The 19325-nt window shown below is 35.7% G+C and overlaps 2 protein-coding genes across 3 annotated transcripts in view; one reads left to right on the forward strand and one right to left on the reverse strand.

The window, feature by feature from the left end:
- The window catches only part of wake (wide awake), a 492350-nt gene that overhangs the window by 18222 nt on the left and 454803 nt on the right, over nucleotides 1–19325 (forward strand). The gene's annotated exons all lie outside the window — the stretch shown is intronic.
- On the reverse strand, nucleotides 981–4169 carry LOC135845834 (uncharacterized protein in vnfD 5'region-like). Its single transcript, XM_065364682.1, has 2 exons — nucleotides 3958–4169; nucleotides 981–3588 (listed from the first exon to the last, which is right to left on the reverse strand). The coding sequence occupies exons 1-2, from the start codon at nucleotides 3999–4001 to the stop codon at nucleotides 2256–2258; spliced, it is 1377 nt and encodes a 458-aa protein (XP_065220754.1). The 5' UTR covers nucleotides 4002–4169; the 3' UTR covers nucleotides 981–2255.

The raw sequence follows: 19325 nt of genomic DNA on the forward strand, positions 1-19325 counted from the left end.
CTTGGAATGTAATATGATCAATGGTTTGTTTGCATGGTTGATATGAATTTATTATCTTCCATGTAGTTTTGCAGATATTATTTGAGATTGCAACTTTGTGAGAGTTTGATTCTATATTTGCCCAATCGATCAATTTTTTATATTCTTTTCGAAGGAGCTTATATTCAATTTTTCATCTTCAGACCCACCAAATTTCCAATTTGAGTAAGATTCTAATAGTCTAGTTTTTAGGGTGCGTATTTGGGTTTGAATACTATGAGGATAATGTGAGTGGTTAGGGTTATGATTTGTGTAAGTTTGAAGTGGCAATGATAAGTTGTAGTGGTTCTAAAAAATATTTAAGAAATTAGAAAATCTTGAATTAATATCACCTGTTTTCAGCGCATCCCAATTTTCAGATTCCGGGGAGTGCAAAAAAGTATCAAAATTTGTTTTAGAGAACATACGTTTTTTAGAGGAGGTTGTTTTGCTGTATTCACAGATTTTTTTGAGCAGTTTCAAGGATAGGAATACACTGTTGTGATCTGATATATGTGGTATATCTACCCTGGAAGAAAACTCAGAATCCTTAATACAGATAAAATTATCAATACAATTTCCTAGCCTGGTGGGCTGATAGCATGTCAGCTTCAGACCATCTGATGGCAATAACAAGAAAAATCTACTAGATATAACATCATCATCTAAAATATTAATTTTACGGGTGATCCAGTTGATAATTGTCTACTGCCAAAACATATGGCCTTATTGAAACTCCTCCTTTACAATTCATCAGAAAATTACAATTTTTTTCCATTCATTAGGTATCTACTCAAATTTTCAGCATTGTCGAGCATGCTGAGCCCCCTGCCCCTTTCTCGTTATGGTTCAAGTCGAAGATTTGCTTTCAATTATCAGTTTTGTCGGTATCACGTTCTTTTAATATTCACCTAACTGAGTGTTTTGCTTTGTCGGAATTGACAAAAAAATGAAAATAAAACTTCAAAAAAAGAACATTTTTAATTTACAGCATAGGTAGTTTTAAGGGTTAGGAGAGCATACAGGAGATTGAGGGGGTATTTGTCTAACGAGGAAACCTCTTGAGGTGTCCGCCTCCGATTTGAACTGGACCACGATTTTTTGAAAGAGTATGGTCTAAGACTCCCAAAACCAAATTTTTAGCTGCCCGACTTCATATCTCGATGTTTTTGTGGTGATTTATACGTTTTTCAAAAAAGTACGTACATGATCAGTAAAAATGATCAAAATAAATCCTAAAACTGATATTAATTTTCCAAATCCAAATTTCGCCATTTCCAGCCATTGTGGAGCCTCCAGCACGATTTTTCAATATCTCCAGAATTCTTAATTTGCTCCAGAAGACGTTAATATGAAGTTGGGCAGCTGAAAATCGAGTTGTGTGTTATGCTCGACCTGTTCAACGAATTTATCCACATTTGAGCCGATTCTGGAGGGGGACACCTCAAGAGTGGTTTTTTGACCAGCCGTTTTTCAAAATAAAAAATTCAAAAAATCAAAAATTTCCCGTTTGCGAGAAAATTTTTGACATTTTCGCGAATCGGAGTATTTTGTCATAAACTAACCCCACGAGGGCGAATTTCGCCATTACCAGACATTTTGGAGGCTCCAGCGCGATTTTTCAATTTCTCCAGAATTTTCAATTTGCTTCAGAAGGCGTGGATTTGAACTTGGGCAGCTAAAAATCGAGTTGTGTGTAATGCTCGACCTGTTTAACGAGTTTATCCACATTTGAGCCGATTCTGGAGGGGACACTTCAAGAGTGGTTTTTTGACCAGCCTTTTTCATAATAAAAATATCAAAAAATTGAAGGGAGGCCCCAGAATGGCTGGAAATGGGCGAAATTTGCATTTGGAAAATTAATATAAGTTTTCGGATTCATTTTGATCATTTTTACTGATCATGTACGTACTTTTTTGAAAAAAGTATATGTAGATAAATCACCAAAAACAGTCAATTTTGAATTTTCAAACGTTCGCCAAGTATCAAGATATGAAGTTGGGCAGCTGAAAATTTGGTTTTGGGGGTTTTAGACCATGCTCTTTCGAAAAATCTCGGTTCCGTTCAAATCGGAGGCGGACACCTCAAGAGGTTCCCTTGTAAGCTCTATTCCCAAAATGGAAATCAGTTTTCCGGCGTACTTTCAGATGTGACTGGGTGTCCAAGGGTTCTCCATAATCAAGCACACCAGGGGTAGACAGAAATAAAATACTTAGTTCATTTTACACATCACGTCGCTAGGGATTTTTACAAGCTGCTGCAAGATGTAACGACCTGTTCAAACCGGTTTCAATTTCCCAATTCGGGTAATTTAGTACTACCAGGTCTCCTGAGTGGGGGTGGTAGGTATAAGAAACGAGTTTTAAATACCCCGTTTGTAGCATCATTTCTGGGACCGGAATTTCATCCTGCATTATCGGATTATATCTTTTTCTAGGATTCAAATCGAAACTGTGATGCAATCTGTAATTTTTCAATTCATCGAAGGAATAATAAAGTGAATTCATTTTTTTCGCAATGACATCGGCGTTGGCAGTCTTATTCACCCAGTACAAATCGAACTTGAACTTCTTCAACGCATTCAACACGGAGATAGGATTGTAAACGATATTTTTCTCATTTAGTGTATCCTTTTCAGAGAAACTGTATCCGCCATACCAGTATTTCAATTGATTCGTAATATCATCCGGTGTAGTTTTCAGATGAGCCGCGAAGTCAGATATTTCCGATTTAAACGTGGTCTCTATTTCATCTTTTGTGAAGCCAATACACGTTGCGAATTCAGAATCCCACGATATATCTACGATATTATTTGCACCTAGTTCCGATGTATTGATATCAAACGGATGTACACCAGTCACCAATGCCAATTTGACCTCGTACGTACTGTGAGCGGCTTTGATTTGCGAGTAGAACTGTTCCAAATCTGCCTGGAAACATTCTGTGAAATTTCTGTCCAAATTTGACCTAACTTTTTTGATTATACTATCGTATTTGTCGATCAAGATGACAACAGGGAGGTGAAATTTACCATGTAGAAGAGAAATCAGATCACTTAATGTAATGGTGTCAGTCTCGAACCATTTGGGGATATCTATTTCATAAGTTATTGTAGCTATATTCCTCAGCATTAAATCTGTTCGATTATATATATCACGCATAATTTCACGTAGGGTTAAATTTTTACTATACTGGATGGGAATGGAATCGAAGTTTATGTGGATTACTGGATATCGGATCCACGAACCATTTTTCGAACGCGTGTTACCGTATTGATGAACGCTTGTACCATTGAAGTAGTGCTTTTCACCTTTGTAAAAGCTGGCTATCATTTGCAAAAACATACTCGTACCAAATCCAGGTGGTCTGCGTAGGAAATTAAGACCAGATTGAAATTGATGCAGGGACAGGAATTTGGTTTTATCAACATAAATTTTCTTCCCTTCTTGAATACTCCACCAAGTATCGTAATCAGAAGGAAGCTCCGTTCTTCCTATGTTATTTGGTGACACAGACATTCCAGGCGACGGGGAACGGTTAGCATTACTTGACAGTATGCAACCAGTGGTTCTACGAGAAATCAATACAATGTAAGTTACAAGATATGCATAATAGAGGAAGTGTAAATTAATGAGGTACGGTTACAAAATCAATCATTAGCACACTACATGAGAGCTAAATGGAGAGGAGGGATTCAGAAAACTATAAGTAGGTACAAGTAGAGAACTTGGAAATTCATGTAGTTCTACAGGGTGCCTGTTATTTTTTTTGGCAGGTCATTTTACCTAACTTTTCCAGGTTTTCAAGACCATTTTTTTCAACTTTCTCTGCTTACCCTGTAATTGGAGAGGGGGGTCTCGTGATTGGGAAGCTCAGAAACATGCAAAATATGTAGTATAAAAATTCAAGAAATGCAAACATATAAAAATAGATACTTACAAAACTAAGATCATGATTAACATCTTTACGGATAAATATCTCATGGCGGTGAGACTCGAGGGTAAGGTTGAATCAAATATTTCAACTTGTAAAAAGACAGACAGAACACGAAGGTTCCACGTAGGCACTTATTTTCATTTCTGAGTTCATAATTTACTGCTACAAACTGGCGTTTTAAAAAAAATTGAAGCGTGATGCGATAGAAACCGAATTATCAAAATAAATAATAAGTAGATAGCTAAACCAATCGAAAGTCTTTGATATGAAAAAGATTACGAGCTGAATTTGGGACTCTTATCCTATCTACTATTTTCAACCGTTCGAATCGAAGATTTCTCATAACGCAATCTCCACAAAATTCCATTCAATGGAGTTTTGTAAATCTAAAAGTTACTCTACACCTCAATTTCAACATGGTGGATTGATTGAAGGCGGTTTCAAAGTCAGTTTGAAGTCCTCAGGCATATTTTAGGAATTCCAGTTTTTTAAAAAGTGCCATAAACACCAACACCAAAATTGACTTTGGCTCACATGAACGAGATTGTGGCTTGCAAAATGATCTACCTGATTCTTTTCTCGATTTAATTTTTTTCTGGTCTTTTGTATCCTAATTAAAAATTTTGATTCCAAAATTTAATTAGATAATTATTTTTTCAAATTATTGGATTCGCATGCTCATTGGTGTAATTTTTTTCATCAACTAGCGATGTGTTTTCTTCATATTTTTTTTTTTTTTTGAACTCAAACTTTCAACTTCTCTCGAATTTATTTAATATATTTGCAATGTTTTCCATTGCTACAGCTGTTCAATTTTATAAAAATTTCGTCCTTTCTGGATAATTTTCAAAAATCCAAACACAAATTTAAGAATATTTCTCGCAAATTTTTGCTAAATTTGGACAATTTTTATCAATGATAAGGTTTTTATACTAGCGATCAGTTTTTGATAATTTTGAATTATTTTACAAATTTTTGCTTTTTTTGCTGTGAAAAAATCGTTTGTTTTGGTCAAAAGTCAAAACAGCAGTAAAAAAAGATCATATTTTGACCGCAAAGTTCCACGAAAATATACTCAAAATGCATTTTTCTTGAAAGATTTGAATTTCTCGCGAAATTTTAATTCAATTTGATTGGTCACATGATATTTTTTCTAAAATTCCGAAAATCATGAACCAATAATTTTGAGGTCGAACTTTTCAAAAATGCTCAAGATACATTTTTATCGGAATTTAGAATTTTAACAAATTTCGGCGTATTACAACAAAACTATGACCATATCAAGAGTTTAAAGTAGTGATTTCGTAGTAATTTTCAACGAGGAATTCGAATCCGATGCTCTTCTTCACGCCAGACCCCTTGTGGAGGGAGGGGTCGTACCAAAATCAAATTTTGTAAAAACGAAAAAAATCGAGTGATATGTTAAAATGTAGGTTTTTTGGGTCAAGGAACACGAATCTGAGGTCCTTTTTTCCCTCAGACCCCTCGGGGGCCCTTGGAAATGTGCCATCATTCTTGAGATATATTGTCTTTTGAATTCGATAGCACCTCCCCTAAAGGCTGAATCAAAAAAAGACTTCAGATTCGTGTTTCTTGACCCAAAAAACCTACATTTTGACTTATCACTCAAATTTTTTCCATATTTACAAAATTTGATTTCGGTAGCACCTCCTCAAGGGGCCTCGAGGGGTCTGAGGGAAAAAAAGACCTCAGATTCGTGTTTCTCAACCCAAAAAACCTATATTTTAACACATCACTCAATTTTTTTCATTTTTGAAAATTTGATTTTGGTAGCACCCCCCCCAAGAGCCTTCATGGGGTCTTAGGGGGGGAAAGACCTCAGATTTGTATTTCTCGACCCAAAAAACCTATATTTTGACATATCACTCGATTTTTTTCATTTTTGAAAATTTGATTTTTGTAGCACCTCCCCAAGGGCCCCAAGGAGCCTGAGGGAAATAAGGACCTTGGATTCGTGTTTCTCGATCCAAGAAATCTATATTTTAACATATCACTTGATTTTTTTTATTTTTACAAAATTTGATTTTGATAGCACCCCCCCCCCCTCCAAGGGCCTTCATTGGGTCTGAGAGGGAAAAAAGACCTCAGATTTGTATTTCTCGATCCAAAAAACCTATATTTTAACATATCACTTGATTTTTTTATTTTTACAAAATTTGATTTTGGTAGCACCTCCCCAAGTGCCCCAAGAGGCCTGAGGGAAATAAGGACCTTAGATTCGTGTTTCTCGATCCAAGAAATCTATATTTTAACATATCACTTGATTTTTTTTTTATTTTTACAAAATTTGATTTTGGTAGCACCCCCCCCTCCCCCTTTAATGGCCTTCATGGGGTCTGAGGGGGAAAAAGACCTCAGATTTGTATTTCTCGACCCAAAAAACCTATATTTTAACACATCACTCGATTTTTTTCATTTTTGAAAATTTGATTTTTGTAACACCTCCCCAAGAGCCCCAAGGGGTCTGAGGGAAAAAAAGACCTTAGATTCGTGTTCCTCGATCCAAAAAACCTACATTTTGACATATCACTCGATTTTTGTTTCATTTATACAAAATTTAATTTTGGTACCACCCCCTTCCCCTCCAGCGGTCTGGCGAAAAAAAGAGCATCGGATTCGAATTCTCGTTGAAAATTACTACGAAATAATTACTCTTGATATGGTCATAGTTTTGTTGTAAAACGCCATGCGCACCTTTTTTCGCCATTGGAGTCACTGTGGGTCATATGACATTTTTCATCGTGGCCAAATGTTGAGCTGAAATTCCTCAAAAATACTGAGAGTGCATTCGCTTTGGAATACATGAATTTCTCGTGAAATTTTAACTCAATTTAATCGATTACTTACACGATTTTTTTCTTCTAAAATTCCAAAAACCATGACCTAACTTTGAGCTTATAACTTTTCAAAAATTTCCAAAATACATTTTTATCGGAGTATTAGAATTATTCCTCGAGAAATTTCAACTCATTTTGATGGGTCGTAAGTCATTTTTCAAAAATGTCGAAAATCATGGCCTCAAAATTCCTCAAAAAAGCTTAAATGACCCCAATCTTGGACTTCAAATTCATTAAAAAATGCCCAAAATACATTTCCGTTGAAATATTCGAATTTCGTAAACTATTTCATCAACTCACTTCGATGGGTCGTGTGACATTTTTCAAAAGTACTGAAAATCATGCCCGAAATTTCTCAAAAATGCTCCAAATGCATTTTTATCGAGTTATTTGAATTTCTCGTAAAGTTTTAACTAATTTCAATTGGTTGCATGATTTCGAATTTCACAAAAGAAATTTCGTGAGGGTTGTTGGTGAGATGAGGTGGGGGGGGGGAGCGGAGGGCTGAGAGCTATTCCAAAAAGCGCAAAAAAGTAAGTTTCTGGAGCACTTTTTCTTAGTAACACTGTAGACTAAAAAAAGTTCGCGAATTTTCAAAGTCAAATTCAATTTATCCAATTTCTTATCATATTGTTGACTATTTCATCTAGAAAATCTGTTTTAAAATATTTTTTCAATAATAATTCGCATCCTTCATTTCGAAAAACCTCGTCTAACTTTCTACAACAGATACTTCAACCTTTCGAACTCGATCGAAATGCGGTTTGCAGCGTTGCCTCATACAAGGATGAAGATTCGAGGTATACGTAAATCTTACCCGTGTATATCGTTAATTTTCTGCCATCTGAGCGCCGAAGCCGCAATTCTTTTTCAAAAAATGTTCAAACGTTGACATTTTTATGAAACCTTTTCTTATATATTTTGCTGTGTGTCGTTGAACGAATTATAGCGCTTGTTTTGAAAACCTTCGAACATAAATTATTTGCTAAATTGTGTCTCGTTTTCGCCGTGCCTTTTAAAAACTTGCTCGGTTGAAATTGATATGAAATTTCATTTTAAACCAATGTGTGTGTGTGTGATTGTGGTCTGAAAAAAGAGTATAGCTCGTGCATACATGTGTTGTTTTTATTTACCAATTGTGTGTTGTTTTGCAAATGAGGTTTTTGTGCCTGAGAATAATATCGTAGATATTTTTCATTTAGTAATTTGTCGAGTGTATTTCGTTTTGTTTGTTTTGTTTTGTTCTAAGGAAATATGAATTATTTTCTCAGATTTCGATAGCCTGTAATTGAAATTTCAATTTCGAAGAATTTGTGTTTGGTTTGAAGGGGGGAGGGGAGCATGACTGAAATCAGTCTAAATGAAATTCTAGGATCGTACAAAAATTTAATTTAAATCCTTAAAGGAAGTTATATGCCTACTGAAATACCCTATTTAGTAGATGGCAACACTGAAATAAACTCAATAGATGACATTGCAAACACCTTAGCTAGATCCTTTGCAAAAGCTTCTGTAACTGCCTCTTATAGCTCTGCTTTCCAAACACTAAATACACAAATAGAATCCACCCCCTTAGACTTTTCATCTCAAAATCTAGAACTATACAACTCTCTTTTCTCTCTTGATGAGCTAAATCATTGTCTAAACTACAACATGAAAGATTCATCCCCTGGACCTGATGTAATTCACCCTCACAAGTTGAAGTACCTTTCAGACACTGGAAAGGAGATTTTTACTTCAATTATATAACAAAATTTGGACTTCTGATTCCTTCCCAAAATTGTGGAAAATTGCAACAATCATTCCAATATTAAAACCTGATAAAAACCCAAATCTGGCATCTGGTTATTGCCCCATCTCCTTAACTTCAGTTCCTTGCAAAATACTTGAAAAAATGGTTATTAAACGTCTTATAATTGGTATATTGATTCCTCAAACTCTTTTAGCATTTATCAAAGTGGTTTCAGAAAGAAAAGATCTACCCTAGACCACCTGTTTAGTCTCCAAAAAGAAATTAGTCCGGCCTTCCAGAATAAAGAAAGTTTTCTTTCAGTCTTTTTTGATCTTGAAAAGGCATTTGATAAAGCCTGGCGTTATAAAATTCTCCAAAAATTACATTCCATTCGAATTAGAGGACATTTGGCCTACTTTATTCAGAATTTCTTAACAAACCGTACTTTTAGAGAGAGAGTTAACAATACATACTCAAAATTTTTTGAAATTGAAAATGGGGTCCCCCAAGGTTCAGTTCTGAGCACAGTCTTATTTATACTTTTGATTGATGACATTTCCAATGTTGTTTCTAGACCAATTTCTCTGAGAATTTTGCTGATGATACAAACATTTCCTTTCATTCAAATAATATTCAACCAGCTCTTCAAGTAATCCAAGAAACCCTTGAAAAAATTGAGTCATGGGCCGATTCTAATGGTCTAACCTTCTCTGAGTCAAAAACCCAATATGTATACTTTTCACCAAAAAAAAAAATGAGATCCCTCCAGATCTCATTCTCAACTTCAAAGGACACTGTTTAGAATTCAAAACCACTACTAAATTTCTTGGCTTAACTTTTGATAGAAAACTAAATTGGACTCCTCATTTTCTAAAAGTAAAATCAGATAATTATCATGAAACGCCAAAATCTGTTGAAAATGATCAAAAACACCAAGTATAATCCATCTCGCAAACTCCTACTTCACTCGTATAAATCTCTAATTTGCAGTAAAATTGAGTATGGAAGCCCATGTTTTGCAAATATCTCAAATAAGACTTCTAATATCCTAAAAACAATTCAAAATTCAGCCCTAATAGTCCGGCATATGACAATAGGAGTAATTGCACCCCCCCCCCCGCCGATCCTCCGGGACAACTTTTTTCTTAAAGCAGACATCCTAAGGAACATATTAAAGCAAACTTGCCAAAAAAAAAAGTTGGCCTTACTTACAAAATGGCGGTCATTTTGATTGACAGGTCAGCCGAAATCGCAGACTTTGCGTTTTAACATAGTACTTGAACGAACTTTTTCAAAATTTACAAAGATAGATCGAAAAATCATGCAAAAATTTACCACCTGTCAAAATTTCAAGTGCTAAAGTGCGTTTTTCGATTTTTGGTGAATTTTTGAAAATCCAATTTAGGCCAAAAATGAGGGAAAAAATCAAAATTTTACCAAATTGACAAAGAAAACTGAAATTTGGGATATACCCTATTTTTGACATGCCAAATCGATTGGAAACGGTTTCAACCCGTTTTGAGCAGTTCTGGAACCTCCAGCAGATTTTTGAAACTCGAAATTCCCACAAAATTCCATCAAATTGGAGTTGTAAAGCTAAAATTTATTCTAAAAACTAATTTCAATACGCTACGAAGTACTGCAGGTGAATTTCAAGTCGTTTTGGATCCTCCAGCGACTTTTTGAAAATTCCTGAAGCCTCCAGCAGATTTTTGAAACTTTGAATTTTCACAAAATTTCATCAAATGGAGATGGAAATCTTAAATTTACTCTACATTCCAATTTTAACACCCTCTGAAGACGACTTCAGGTGGGCACAAGTAATTTTGGAGCATCCAACGACTTTTTTGAAAATTGTTGGAGCCTCCAGTAGATTTGTGAAACTTGAAATTTCCCCAAAATATCATCAAACTAAGATGGAGAGTCGAAATTCATTCTGCAAACTAATTTCAATACGCCATGAAGTTGACTGCTGGTGAATTTCAAGTCGTTTTAGAGCCTCCAGGAACTTTTTTGAAAATTATCGGAGCCTCCAGTAGATTTTTGAAACTTGAAATTTCCCCAACATTAATTTATCAAATGGAGTTGGCAAGCTGAAATTTACTTCGCAGACTGCATGGTGGTTTCAAATGGTTTTGAAGCTTCCAGCTACTTTTAGGAAATTTCAATTTTCCAACAAAACGTCATACAACCTTTCAAAAAGTTGCTGGAGGCTCCAAAACGACTTGAAATTCACCAGCAGTCAACTTCATAGCGTATTGAAATTAGTTTGCAGAATGAATTTCGACTCTCCATCTTAGTTTGATGATATTTTGGGGAAATTTCAAGTTTCTCAAATCTACTGGAGGCTCCAACAATTTTCAAAAAAGTCGTTGGATGCTCCAAAATTACTTGTGCCCACCTGAAGTCGTCTTCAGAGGGTGTTAAAATTGGAATGTAGAGTAAATTTAAGATTTCCATCTCCATTTGATGAGATTTTGTGAAAATTCAAAGTTTCAAAAATCTGCTGGAGGCTTCAGGAATTTTCAAAAAGTCGCTGGAGGATCCAAAACGACTTGAAATTCACCTGCAGTACTTCGTAGCGTATTGAAATTAGTTTTTAGAATAAATTTTAGCTTTACAACTCCAATTTGATGGAATTTTGTGGGAATTTCGAGTTTCAAAAATCTGCTGGAGGTTCCAGAACTGCTCAAAACGGGTTGAAACCGTTTCCAATCGATTTGGCATGTCAAAAATAGGGTATATCCCAAATTTCAGTTTTCTTTGTCAATTTGGTAAAATTTTGATTTTTTCCCTCATTTTTGGCCTAAATTGGATTTTCAAAAATTCACCAAAAATCGAAAAACGCACTTTAGCACTTGAAATTTTGACAGGTGGTAAATTTTTGCATGATTTTTCGATCTACCTTTGTAAATTTTGAAAAAGTTCGTTCAAGTACTATGTTAAAACGCAAAGTCTGCGATTTCGGCTGACCTGTCAATCAAAATGACCGCCATTTTGTAAGTAAGGCCAACTTTTTTTTTTGGCAAGTTTGCTTTAAAATGTTGCTTAGGATGTCCCCTTTAAGAAAAAAGTTGTCCCGGAGGACCGACGCGGTGGAGGGAGGGGGATGGTGCAATTACTCCTATTGTCATATGCCGGACTATGGATTTGTTTAGGAGCCCTCTATTCCTCTCCAATAGATAGCCTTTATTGTGAAGCAGCAGAATTACCCTCAGATTTTAGAAGAACTCTCATAACAAACAAATTCATCTCAAATGCATCCACCAACCCTTCCCATCCACTCCAAAACTCCCAACCCCCAATATTTTGATCATATAGAAGGACCCATTTCTAATTTCATCACAATGTTGAATGGTCTTCAAATCAATCCTAAAACACTCATCCAACAACCAATATCATATCCCCCTTAGCCCTCAGGCCTCCTCAAGTCAATACACAACTTATTAACTACCCAAAAAATAGCCACTCTCCACTAGTAATAAAACAAAATTATCTTGAACTCTTATCAGAATACAAAAAATTCAATCTTTGCTTACAGATGGGTCAAAAATACCAACACGACCCTTCCGAAATTAAAAAATTCTTAGACCTAATTAAGAAACTTGACCTTAACAGCTCGATTTAAATCTCACGCGACGGGTGAATTAAGTAATTACAAACACCAAAAAAAAAAAAATTAATTTTTATTTTCCCCTTCGAAATTGATGATTTTGACATCTTCGAAATTTTTCATTTCGATATTCTAATCTTTCCAATTCTTATCGAAATAATAAAACCGTCATACGAGTAAAAATCCATAACGCAATATTCGCTCAAAACACGTAAATTTCAGGCAAATATCAAAAAATTACGATGGAGTAAAAAATCTTCAGGCGAATATTTTTTTGTCGCTTCGGCTAGATGGGCCACATATGCTCCCAATCTTGCAATCTGATAAACTTCAAAATGAAGAATTTGTTTTCATTCGAAATTATCGCATCGCAGCTTTCGAATAATGTTGTATTTAGATTTCGTTCTCGTCGAATAAAAAAATACATACTCGTAGTTGGCCGTTTGTGGAGCAATAAAACTGTCGTATCGATGTTTTTATATGGTACCCGGTATATATATTCTTTAATTTATTCATTTCCCGAGGCTACGTGTACGTAAATATGATTCATATCGACCGAGACATTGACAAAGAAAGAAAAAAAAAAACACTAAAATAAATAGAAAAAGAAAATACCGCAGACCCTACAGTTCAGCCTACGCAAAGGAAATCTCGCGCTTTAATAGCCTTGTTTTGAAAAAAATATTCGAATTTTCTTAACTTAGGTATTTTTGCAAACAGAGTCGAAGAAAAAATTAAACTTATTAAGGGTAGGTGCCTATTTATTCGAAGTAGGTATCTGTAAAGTAGTGGAATGATCGACCAGTGAGCTGAGGCAATAACCGTATAGCAGATTATTACGAAATAAGGAAACGTTTAGATGATATAATTCTACGCGAAAGGAAATTGGGATGTTTTTGTGGTAATATCTGGAGACCTATCTTGTACTTATTGGTCAGTTTTGGCGGGCTCGAATTCTCGATATCTTCGACGAGGTATTTTAGGAAATTCTCTTACTCCCTTATGTTTTCAGTTCGAGGCTGTCTTCACATTCATTCGTCGTTTTAATGGCGAGGAGATTTTCTTCTCTAGTTGAAAATGAGTACACTCGATCAATACTACAACTTTCTTAAGGTAATGATAATGAAACAAGGCTCGGGCTCATGCTCCCATGAAAATTACATGAAATATTAAATTTCGCAATTTTTAATTACGTAAATTTTTTTCCCACCTCTTTGAATCTCGCACCGGTATAAATTCCTTTGGATTCTTGATCCGTTTACACAAAATATAGCCATCCTATCCACTTGGAATTGGTTGATAGATGGATTTAAAAAATGTGCGTGTATTTCTAAATCCTCGACGTTGTTATTATATAGCTAAATACGTGTAATAATTCATCCGGAAGGATTTGCTTTTCATACGCGTTTCCAGGAGCTTTAATTTTTTGCTACACGAGCGAAACGTATGCGCGATTTTTTTTTCACGTAGGTTTACCTATCGACCTGGCCATGCTGGTGGTGTTCTATTCGTTAGATATATTATGGGTACTTATATTTTACGTGTTGATTGATTTATGAAATGTGTTCGTAGGAGAGTAAAGTGGAGACTGGTAGATGTTAAGGTGTGCGAAGGTGTTATTTTTGGTCTATTTCGTCGGCTTGTACGTACACGTATTTGTGTTTATGGGATCAATGTACCTAATCTATTATTGCACTTTCCAATTGTTTTTTTTTTTTTTTTAATAATTCACATTTCTGGAGTTGGTGCGACTAAAAAAAAAAAAAAACCAAATATAGTTCGGCATATTCCGATAAGAATTATTGCACCCCCCCCTTCCCCGCCGATCCTTCGGGACAACGAAATTCTATCCAAAATTTCAAATAATGAAGGTGCATTTTTAAATTTTTGGTGAATTTTAAAAAATCGAAGTTAGTTAAAAATGAGGGAAAAAATCAAAATCTTACCAAATTGACATTGGAAGCTGAAATTTGGGATATGCCTTATTTTTGACCCACCAAATCGATTGGAAACGGTTTCAAACCGTGTTGAACAGTTCTGGAGCCTCCAGCAGATTTTTGAAACTTCAAATTTTCACAAAATTTCATCAAATGTCAAATGGAGTAGGAAATCCAAAATTCACGCTGTCAAATCGACTGCTGGCGATTTCAATTCATTTTGAATCCTCCAGCGACTTTTTGAAAATTCCCGGAGCCTCCAGTAGATTTTGGAAACTGGAAATTTTCACAAAACTTCATCAAATTGAGTTGAAAGTCCAGAATTCGCGCTGTTAACTAGACTACTGACGAGAAAAAGTCATTTTGGATCCTCCAACGACTTCTCGAAAATTTTTGGAGCCTGCAGTACATTTTTAAAACTTGAAATTTCCACAAAATGTCAGCAAATTGAGTTGGAAATCTTAAATTCACGCTTTCAAATCGACTGTCGGCGAATTCAAGTCATTATGGATTCTCCAGCGACTTCTCAAAAATTCCTGGAGCTTCCAGGAGATTTTTGAAATTGGAAATTTCCTCAAAATTTCATCAAGTGGAGTTATGAAACCAAAATTCATTTTGTAAAGTAATTTCAATACGCTATAAAGTCGACTGCCTGGTGAATTTCAAGTCGTTCTGGAGCCTCCAGCGATTTTGTGAAAATTGCTGGAGCCTCCAGTAGATTTTTGAAACTTGAAATTTCCCTAAAATGTCATCAAACGGAGCTGGAAATACGAAATTCACCCTGTTAAATCGGCTGCTGGCGATTTCAAGTCATTTTGGATCCTCCAGCGACTTTTTGAAAATTCCTGGAGCCTCCAGTAGATTTTTAAAATTTGAAATTTACACAAAATTTCATCAAATGAAGCTGGAAATCCGAAATTTACGCTGGCAAATTGACTGCTGGAAATTGGAAGTCATTTTGGATCCTTCAGCAACTTTTTGAAAATTCCTGGAGCCTCCAGTAGATTTTTGAAACTTGAAATCTCCACAATTTTCATCAAATGGGGCTGGAAATCCGAAATTCACGCTGTCAAGTCGACTGCTGGCGATTTCAAGTCATTTTGGATCCTCCAGGGACTTTTTGGAAATTCCTGGAGCCTCCAGTAGACTTTTTAAACTTGAAATTTCCACAAAATTTTATCAAATGGGGTTGAAAGTACGAAATTTACGCTGTAAAGTCAACTGCTGGTGAGTTCAAGTCATTATGGATCCTCCAGCGACTTTTTGAAAATTGCTGGAGCCTCCAGTAGATTTTTGAAACTTTAAATTTCCACAAAAGTTCATCAAATGGAGTTGAAGGTCCAAAATTCACGCTGTCAACTAGACTACTGACGAGTAAAAGTCATTTTGGATCCTACAACGACTTCACGAAAATTTTTGGAGCACCCAGGAGATTTTTGAAATTTTAAATTTCCTCAAAATTTCACGAAATGTATTTGAAAATTCGAATTTCACGATATCAAATTGACTGCTGGCGAGTTCAAGTCATGTTGGATCCTCCAGCGACTTTTTGAAAATTGCTGGAGCCTCCAGTAGGTTTTTGAAACTTGAAATTTCCACAAAATTTCATCAAATGCAATTCGAAATCCGAAATTCATGCTGTCAGATCGACTGCTGGCAATTTCAAGTCATTTTGTATCCTCCAGCGACTTTTTGAAAATTCCTGGAGCCTCCAGTAGATTTTTGAAACTTGAAATTTCCACAAAATTTCATCAAATGGAGCTGGAAATCCGAAATTCAGGCTGTCAAGTCGACTGCTGGCAATTTCAAGTCATTTTGGATCCTCCAGTGACTTTTTGAAAATTCCTGGAGCCTCCAGTAGACTTTTTAAACTTGAAATTTCTTTAAAATCCCATCAAGTAGAGTTATGAAGCCGAAACTCACTCTGCAAACTAATATTAATATACGATGAAGTCGATTGCTGGTAGATTTCAAGTCGTATTGGAGACTCCAGCTACTTTTTGGAAAGTACTGGAGCCTCCATCGGATTTTTAGTTGCTCTAAATTTCCATAAATTTTTACCAAACAGCTGGAAAACCAAAATTCGCCCTGCAAAGTACGTGCTAAAGTTGATTCGGATCTAGATTCTGTGGCATTTTTCGAAAAACAGGAAAAAAGTCGCTGGAAGCACCAAATTGACTTGAACCCACCTGCAATCGACTCGACAACGTGTTGAAATCGGAGTGCAGAGTGAATTTTAGATTTCCAGCTCCGTTTGATAAAATTTTATGGAAATTTCAAGCTTTGAAAAATCTGCTGGAGGCTCCAGTTATTTCCAAAAGTCGCTGGAGGTTCCAAAACGACTCGAAATCTACCTGCAGCCGACTTCATAGCGTATTGAAATTAGTCTACGGAATGAATTTCGACTTTCCAAATTCCAACTGCATTTGATGAAGTATGGAAAAATTTTGTGGAAATATCAAGTTTCGAAAATCTACTAGTGGTTCCAAGAATGTACAGAAAGTCGCTGCTGGAGGATCCGAAATGACTCAAAACTCTACGGAAATTAGTCCTAAAATTGATATAAACTTCCTCAAACCCAATTTCATCATTTCTTGAGCTTCCAGCACGATTTTCGATTCCTCCAGAATTTTAAAAATTTCTCCAGCCGAACTTGGATTTTTTTTTGAATTTATTCCTTTCCTATAAACATTCTGGTCAAAAAAAAAAAAAACACAGGTAGTCGAAGTATTCCCCTAAAAATTGGCTCAAATGTGGATAAACCCTTTAGACAGGTCTAGAATAAGCTACAACTCAATTTTCAGCCATCCAAATTGATTTTCACGCCTTCTACAGAGATTTTAAAATTCAGGAGAAATCGAAAACCTTGCTGAAGGCTCCAGAATGGGGAAATTTGGTTCAGGAGAGTTGATGTTGATTTCGGGACTAATTCATATCACTTTTACCAAATAAGCATGCATTGAAAAAAATTGCCGAAAATAGTTCATCTTTAATTTTTTAAAATTTGCCAAAAATCGAAAAACCAATTCGAGCTCCTGAAATTTTTGTATTTTTGGGTACCGACTACCGAGGTTTTAGACCTTTCACTGTGAAAGTTCATTTTTCTATGATGAATTTAAATAGCTGAAAACAATCATTTAAAAGTTTGAAAAATGTCCTAATCTGTGTTCCAATAACAAATTCCCATAGAGAGAGGCCCAAGGTGGTATCAGCCTTATCAGGAATCCAGGATTCAGAATTTCGATCGAAATTCAAAAAAAAATTGTCTCAATGGAAGTGGCATATCGATTGATACTATTTCAAACGTGCCGACTTCAAATATTTGCCTGTTTTTCTCGATTGAGTCCCTCTCAGCACTCCATTTCCCCTCCTCCCTTGCTCAGTGTCCCGAACAGGGTTGAAATTGAGAAAAAAAATAACACCTAATGTTTGGACCACCGTTTGTTAGGGTTTCAAGGGTGTTATAAGTTCAAAAGTATACCTACCTTACTTTTTGGAGATGGCCACTCGGTGACCCCCTCCTCCCACTTCTGCCCAGTTGTATAGAAAAAACATTTTTTTTTTTGTTTTTTTTAAATAATAATTTGGCTTGATATGTCGATTTGTAATAATCTTGAAGTTGGTGCTGAATTCGAATATCCATGCATTATTGTAGTATCCGTCAATACCCCCACCTATTTGATTGTTATCTCTACGCACGTAGCAACTTAGTTACCATTTCGATGGTGTTGTGGAAGAAGGGCCAAACTGTTTTTTCCAAGATTTTTTTCGCTCAGAGGAACAGTGCTATAACAGCCAGAGTTGGACAGATAAAAAGGGCCAAACTGTCACAGCTAAACTGAATGATGCAGCTTGGCTCTGAAACAGTTTGGCCCTTTTTATCTGTCCAACTCTGGCTGTTATAGCACTGTTCCCCTGAGCGAAAAAAATCGTGGAAAAAACAGTTTGGCCCTTCTTCCACAACACCATCGATTTATACTCGAGTATATTATTCTATCATTGTACATAATCATGAATAAACGTATGTGTTATACAAGCGTGTTTGAGTTCCTACAGTGGTGACGAGGATTAAAAATGTAATTTTTCGGAAAGTAATCAATGTTTTGTTCGAATGATCGTTTTTTATTCAAGTTCAAGTTTGAATTTTCAAATCAAACTTTCAAAATGTGTAATCAAACGTAATTGTCACGTAGTTAATTCGAATCAAAATGTTACGTGAACAGTTCAAAATATTTGTTATCTTTGTGCCACATCTTCGTTAAAACGTGCACTTCATGGCTGCAATTAGTGCCGATCAACTTGAGGCGATTCTCAAGCGCCAAGAATCCAGTTTCAAAGAGATGCTGCAAAGTGTTCTTGCAAATCAACCTAAAACCAGTGCATCCGGAGGTGCCCATGTTACCATCAGGTGTATTCATTACCAGTTTTGAGAATTTCAACAAAAAATCCGAGTCATTCACCCACTACAAACAGCGCTTCGAAAATTATGCAACCAGAAAGGGTTTTAAAATCAAAGAAGATGATAGCAATTTCGCGAAGCTACTACTCGATTCGATCGGCGCAAAATATTTTACTATGATAGCTTCTCTCGCATCTCCGAAAGCTGTCGAATCACTCAAGTACACTGAATTAATCGAATTACTTAATTGCCATCTAGCACCAGCTCGTAATGTTCTAGTGGCTCAACACCAGTTTCTATCAAAATATCAAAACAAAAACCAGTCCATCAGCGAATATGTTGCTTCGTTACGCAGTGAATTACATGATTGCAATTTACGTCACCTTGTGAGTGTAAAGTTTCGATTTCGGATATTTATCTTCGAGCTCAATTCATTCGAGGTCTGCATGATAATTATATTCGATAACAATTACTCCAGTCATCAGACCAAGCATTCGATGCGATTATCAAAAAAGCGATTGCGCTAGAAGCATCTAAGAATGATTCAAAACAAATTTCAACGAATAGTCCAGCTCCGAAACCTGAGAATGTAAATAAACTCCAGTCAAATCAACATCGTTCCAGATTGAAATTAAGATATAATCAAACTAATCGTCAGCAACAAAGTGGCAAGCCAAATAACGATTATAAAGACCAGAAATCCAGTCATCGTACTCCTTCAAAAAACAGACTTAGAATCAACTACAAAGAGCTAGGTATCGATGGCTTGTGTTTATGTCCACCTTCAGTTACTAAAATTAAAATTTTGGGAAAATAGCGTGTAATCAGTCAA

The sequence above is a fragment of the Planococcus citri genome, chromosome 1 (genome assembly GCF_950023065.1).
Source record: "Planococcus citri chromosome 1, ihPlaCitr1.1, whole genome shotgun sequence".
Taxonomy (NCBI): Eukaryota; Metazoa; Arthropoda; class Insecta; order Hemiptera; family Pseudococcidae; genus Planococcus; species Planococcus citri.